The 7,282-nt window shown below is 33.4% G+C and overlaps 1 protein-coding gene across 1 annotated transcript; it reads left to right on the forward strand.

The window, feature by feature from the left end:
- The first annotated feature begins 2,109 nt into the window (after nt 1–2,109).
- LOC110314848 (zinc finger protein 665-like) lies at nt 2,110–3,840 on the forward strand. Its single transcript, XM_029534650.1, is given in 3 exon segments — nt 2,110–2,261; nt 2,339–3,772; nt 3,774–3,840. Coding segments are annotated over 3 exon segments (1,653 nt in total).
- Nucleotides 3,841–7,282: the final 3,442 nt, after the last annotated feature.

Consider the following 7,282-nt stretch of genomic DNA (forward strand, 5'->3'; position numbering starts at 1 on the left):
TTCCACTTCTCTTCTTCTTTATCCTCCTCTATATCCTCTCCCTCTTCCATTTTCTCCTTCTTCTCTCTCCTAACCTTCCACTCCACCTTTCCTTTATCTGACCAATAATCAGCTCTCCTTTATTTTAAAAATTAAGGTTGGAAGTCAGTTTACAGGAAATCACCTGAGTGCTGACTCATTCCTTGTTTGCAGCCCCTCATAGAAGAATGGAAATAATATCAAATATAATTAGCCCCAAGGCTATCCAGAACAGTGTAGATGTAGCACATTTTCTTTATCCATTCTTCAGATGAGGTTTCTATCTAGGTTGTTTATAGTTTGTTTCTTTTACAAGTAAAGCTGCTATGAAAGTCTTTGAGAAAATGTCTTCATGGGATGTAGGAGCTTACGATTTTAACATTTATCTTTCCTATTTTTTTTTTTTATAAATTTTCCCTCTGATTTTAAATCCATTGTTTAATGTTTCATTAGCATTCAGTCCTAAAAGAAGTACTGAAGTTCTTCATTTTTGTCATTTTGTCATTGGAAAGATGATTTATTTCTAAATTGATGGTTCATTTTCACAGAGGGAAGATATTACATTAATTAATGGGTGATAGTTCCACCAATTTTGTTTCAAGTTATAATATTATAATGAATAATTAATGATGATATTCATATTATAAAATATATGGCATATTTCATGAAATATGTTCTAATATCCATTATGTTTATAAAATTATTTTTTTGTAAGAAAATAGCTGCAGTTCTGTTCTGTTTTTTTCTATGATCCTCAGATTGGTGTTATTTCATGCATTATGAATATGTATAGTTTTCACTTAACTCCAAAATATCATATAATGATTTGTTTTCATTACTTTCAGCTTTGTAATATGATTACACCAAGAAGGTATCCCCCAAAGCATGTACACAGGATTACTTCCAGAACAAAATAACATGAACATTTGGATATAGTAGCCTTTCAGATCTATATCGAAATAAGTTCTGGGAATGTAGAGGTGATAGTACAGAGTATAAAATATATGATTATGTAAATGATCAATTTATAAAGTACATCAGTTTTATTTCTTTTTTTCTTTTTTTATTATTTTCTTTATTTACATTTCAAATGCTATCCTGAAAGTTCCCTATACCCTACCCCTGACCCTGCTCCCCTACCCACCCACTCCCACTTCTTGGCCCTGGCCTTCCCCTGTGCTGGGTCATATAAAGTTTGCAAGACCAAGGGGCCCTATCTTCCCAATGATGGCCGATTGGGCCATCTTCTGCTACATATGCAGCTAAAGACACGAGCTCAGGGGTTACTGGTTAGCTCATATTGTTGTTCCACATACAGGGTTGCAGCCCCCTTCAGCATTATTTCTGAAAATGATCATGAAGCCCTAACTTCCCCTGAAAGAACTCAGTCTAGGTCACTCTCATTTTCAGAACTGGAGGATTCTCTAGAAAAAAATTCACAAGTTTTGAAGCACAACTCAATTCTACATAGAAATATACAAACATTACAAAGTGACATTTGGGTGAATGATGTGAGTTTCCTGATGGATATATCATATAATATGAGATTAAACAGTACTACTTCAATGCTTTATGAAAAAATGAGAATATGGAGCAGAGAAAAAGAAACTGAGTGTCATCAACGTGAAGGATATTTTTCTTAAAATTTATGGCAGTTCCCTCAAAATCTACTCAAAAACAAGTTCAATGATATAGATCACCATAAGAATGAGTTTACAGATGCAATGAAACATGGAAGATATAATGTAGGAGATAACTGTAAGAACTCAAGCACATTAAATGTTATTAATATAGGTTATGTTAAGAATCCTTTATTAATATATTACCAAAGCAGTCAATATGGAAAGATATCATAACAAGGTAATGTCTTATTGGTTGATGCTATTTGAAAAACAAGTACAACTGAAAATCAGATAAACAGCTATTTTCCAGAATATCATTATAGTAAACATAAAGAAATGGCTATCTCTGTTCACTGCTCCCAGCCTTCTTTGCAACAGCAAACCATACAGAAACTTGATATAAATGAAAAGAAGAATGGCATTTTAAGTGAATGTTTAATTCATAGATGTTATACTGGAACATGGATTAATGGAGATTCCAAGAGATACATGTGTGATACATAACAGGGATGCCTCACATGAATCATTAAACTTCCAGAGAAAACAGAAAGCATATACATGTAATAAATATGAGAAATCATTTATCCAGTCTTCAAATCTTCAAACTTACTATAGAACCCAAGAGATACCTTACAAATATAATGATTGTGAAAATTCTTTACAGGTTCCTCAAGTCTTAAAGTTTGCCATGAAATCTGTACTGGAGAAAGACTACATAGATCAAATAAGTGTGGAAAGTCTTTTACACAGACCACAAATCTTCAAGTTCACTACAGAATCCATATAGGAGAGAAGTCTTACAAATGTAATGAATGTGGCAAATATTTTACCAGATCTTCAAAACTTCAAGTTCACTACAGAATGCATAAAGGAGAGAAGCCTTATAAATGTAATGAATGTGGGAAATTTTTTACACAATACTCAAATCTTCAAGTTCACTACAGAATCCATACAGGAGAGAAGCCTTACATATGTAATGAATGTGGCAAATCTTTTACACGAAATACAGACCTTAAAGTTCACTACAGAATCCATACAGGAGAGAAGCCTTACAAATGTAATGAATGTGGCAAATCTTTTACCAGATCCTCAATACTTCTACTTCACTACAGAGTCCATACAGGAGAGAAACCTTACAAATGTAATGAATGTGGGAAATCTTTTACACGTAGCACAGAGCTTAAAGTTCACCATAGAAAACATACAGGAGAGAAGCCTTACAAATGTAATGAATGTGGCAAATCTTTTACCCGATCCTCAAAACTTCAAGTTCACTACAGAATCCATACAGGAGAGAATCCTTACAAATGTAAGGAATGTGGCAAATCTTTCACACAGAACTCAAAACTTCAAGTTCACTACAGAATCCATACAGGAGAGAAACCTTACAAATGTAATGAGTGTGGGAAATCTTTTACCCAATCTTCACATCTTCGAACTCACTACAGAATCCATACAGGAGAAAAGCCTTACAAATGTAAGGAATGTAGCAAATCTTTTAAACGTAACACAGAGCTTAAAGTTCACTACAGAAGCCATACAGGAGAGAAACCTTATAAATGTAACAGATGTGGGAAATCTTTTACACAGAACTCAGAGCTTAAAGTTCACTACAGAATCCATACAGGAGAGAAACCTTACAAATGCAATAAATGTGGCAAATCTTTTACACAGAATTCAAAACTTCAGATTCACTACAGAATCCACACAGGAGAGAAGCCCTACAAATGTAATGAATGTGGCAAATCTTTTACACGGAACACAGAGCTCAAAGTTCACCAAAGAATTCATACAGGAGAGAAACCTTACAAATGCAATAAATGTGGCAAATCTTTTACACAATCCTCAAAACTTAAAGTTCACTGCAGAATCCACATTGGAGAGAAACCTCACAAATGTAAAGAGTGTGACACATCTTTTATTCAGAACTCAGAGTTTAAAGTTCACCAAAGAATCGATACAGGGGACAAACCTCATAAATTTAATGAATATGACAAATCCTTTACATAACACTCAGATCATAAAGCTCACCACAGAATCCATACTGGAGAGAAACCATACAAATGTAATGAATGTTGCATATCATTTACTAATTACCCAACTCTTCATATTCACTACAGAATCTACAAGGGATAAACCTTATAAATGTGAAATGTATTGCAAATCTTTTACCTGGTCCTCTATTTTCCAAGTTCATTAAAGGAGCCATATTGGAAACAACCTTGTAAGTGTAGTAAATGAGGGAAATAATTTTCCCTGTCCTAAAACTTTGAAGGTCATCTCAGAATTCATATTAGAGACAAACCTTACTATTGTAAAGCATGTGGAAAATAATTGACATGGAAATCATGCCTTCAAACACAACACAATGCATATTGGAGAGAAACATTACAAATATAAAGGACATTGCAATTTTTTTTAACACAACCTCGAAGTTTGGAGCACTTAAATCCATCTTAAAACCATATTACCAAAGAATTACCATAAAGAAGCCCTATATTTGAAAGTATTTGGAAACACTTTACCACAAATTCAACTTATATTCATATTAAATAATTATTTTAAAAATAAAATCTGAAAAATACTTTCACCAAGCATTTACCTGACATTATTAATAGTTGCACAGAATTCATTTTGAACCCATTAAAGAGACAGTATTCTGAAATGTAAGGATTTAAACCAGAATAATATTAATACTTACCCTAACACAAACATGTTGCATAATGTTTATATTTTAGTATGGGAGATTATTGGCATTTGTGAGATATATTCTTTGTGAAGATTATTGTGTTCTTCGTCTTTTTAATACAGTAATTTCCAATCTTTAATGGCTTCTTTGTCACAAAATTATCAATAAACACATGACAACTGTCTATTAATATTGCCTTGGTATAATTAGTGTTCATTTTATGCTGGACTGATTTCATTCATATCTTCCCATTCCTGATTGATAATACCAACAGAAACATGTTACAAAAAATACATTGGATTGCTTTTGAGAAATTACAAGACTTCAGTGTGAAGAGTATATGTGTTAAGCAGAGGAAACAACAGGTTTCCTGAGTATGTGTTTGTGTGTGTGTGTGTGTGTGTGTTATGTATAAAATAACTTGTATTACAAGGAACATAGCTTCTGGTCCAGGGCAAAATTTTAAGTGGACCCAATGTGTGGGGAAGGTTTTGAAGGTTTAAGATTACAAATCCTCTTCTGGTCAAAATGTTGATGTTCACAGTGTATTCTTCATATTGTCCACCATTGAATTCTCACTCTCTTTTTTTCAAATTCCAGGACAACAAAAATATATGATGGAAAGGGAAAGGCCCTCATTTACTTATTACAAATGACAATTTATTTAGTACTTAGTCTCTGTTTGCCACTTTGGATTACAATCAAGCAGTAAAAGGATATTTAGGGCATTTGTATTATGTATTTTTTGTGAATACAGCAGTGATTGACATGGCGTAGCAAGTATCTATGGAGTAGGATACTGAGTCCTTTGTTCATACACCAATGAGTGGTACACATTTGGGTTATGTGTTACTTTTGTAGAATTCTCCACATTGATTTCCATAGTTGCTGTGCTAGTTTTAAATCTTGCGAACCTGAATGTAGTTTCCCATTGACCTGCAGCATTTTCTATCAATTGCTTTGGTTATATTTGCTTTCATGACTGAAGCAATATGACTTCTCAAAATCTTTGGAGATTCTAGGGCTATTTTTTCATTTCATTTATGATTTTATTATGTATTATAGACATTTAATCCTCTGTCAAACACAGAGCTGACAAAGATCACCTCCTATTCTATAGAATTTCCTCTTTGTTTGGATTTTGTTTAACTATGTTGAAGCCATTTAGTTTTATACATTCCAACATGTCAATTGTTGGCCTTAATTCTTATGAAAAAGGGAGTTCTATTTAGAGGGTAATTTTAGTAGATAGTTAATAGATGACAGAAAAATCTCTCTCTCTCTCTCTCTCTCTCTCTCTATATATATATATATATATATATATATATATATATATATCTTTACATTTGTATATAGAGAGCTTCTTAGATAGGTAAGTGTGTATTTATATATGTTTATACATATACATATAATATATATCTAAATATGTACTTACATATATACATATATTACATATGAATATATTTCTTGAATAGGATACCCTTTTCAAGAACTAAGGTCAACAATTGACAACTATGAATTTAATAATGTATATAAACATACAAACATACACACATATATATATGCACAATCACACACATATTTCTATATTTATATCTACCTCTCTATATATCTACATATCTATATCATCCATATGTATAACTTATGGATACATTTCTATGTACTCATATCTATCTACCATTCCCTGTATTAATATTGATGTAGAATAAGATATAAATGATGTAAATATAGATGATATAGATATTATCATAGATATAGATATGATATAGAGAATAGTGTATCATTTATTCTAACTGTTTCTGTGTTTCTGGTTTCAGGTTTATGTGTTTAATTACATTTCAGATAGTTTTTGTAAAGGTAAAAATTACAGTGATGAATTTTGTCAGTCACTTCTAGAAGGTATTTAGTTGAGGTTTTGCACTATTATATACTGAAATATCATCTGCAAATAGGGATAGCTTGATTTGTTCTTTCCTTATTTGTTCAACTTTAATTTCCTACCTTTTCCAGCTAGAATATAGTATAATATTAAATAGGTATTGGTATAAAAAAACATCACTGACTCATTCCTAAAATGTGTGTGACTGCTTCAAGCATAATCGGCCACCAAACGCAGATACTATTGCATATGTCAAGAAGATTTTGCTGAAAGGACCCTGATATAGCTGTCTCTTATGAGGCTATGCCAGTGCCTGGAAAACACAGGATGGATGCTCATAGTCATCTATAGGATGGATCACAGGGCCCCCAATGGATGAGCTATACCAAGTACCCAAGTTGCTGAAGGGGTCTGCAACCCTATAGGTGGAACAACAATATGAACTAATCAGTACCTCCATAGCTCTTATCTCTAGCTGAATATGTAGCAGAAGATGGCCTAGTCAGCCATCATTGGAAGAGAGGCCTCTTGGTCTTGCAAACTTTATATGTCCCAGTATAGGGAATGCCAGGGCCAAGAAGTGGGAGTGGGTGGGTAGGGGAGTAGGGCGAGGGGGGTTACAGGGAACTTTTGCAATAGCATTTGAAATTTAAATGAGGAAAATATCTAATATAAAATTTTTTTAAAAGGGATGATATTGGATGTAGGACTTATATCTACAGGTCTTATTTTTAAAATTTATGTATTTTCATCCCCCAAACAGTACCCACTCACAGTCCACCTATCACAGAACCCCTTCCCATCTCCCTTAAGAGGGTGGGTTCCCTGTGTTTCTCTATGACCTGTACTATCAAATATTTGCTGGTTAGGGGAATTCTCTACCTCTGAGTCAGACTAGGAAGCCTTATTTACATGGGGCATTTGTCCATAGATGCACTTTACTTGGTGGCTCAGATTCTCAGAGCTGCCAAGTGTCCAGGTTAGTTGACTCTATTTGAGTTCTGGTCCCATTCCTTCCCTCAACTCTTCCATAAGAGTTCCTGACCTTTAACCAATGTTTAGTTATGGGTGTCT

Source organism: Mus pahari, unplaced genomic scaffold, assembly GCF_900095145.1.
Source record: "Mus pahari unplaced genomic scaffold, PAHARI_EIJ_v1.1 scaffold_6669_1, whole genome shotgun sequence".
Taxonomy (NCBI): Eukaryota; Metazoa; Chordata; class Mammalia; order Rodentia; family Muridae; genus Mus; species Mus pahari.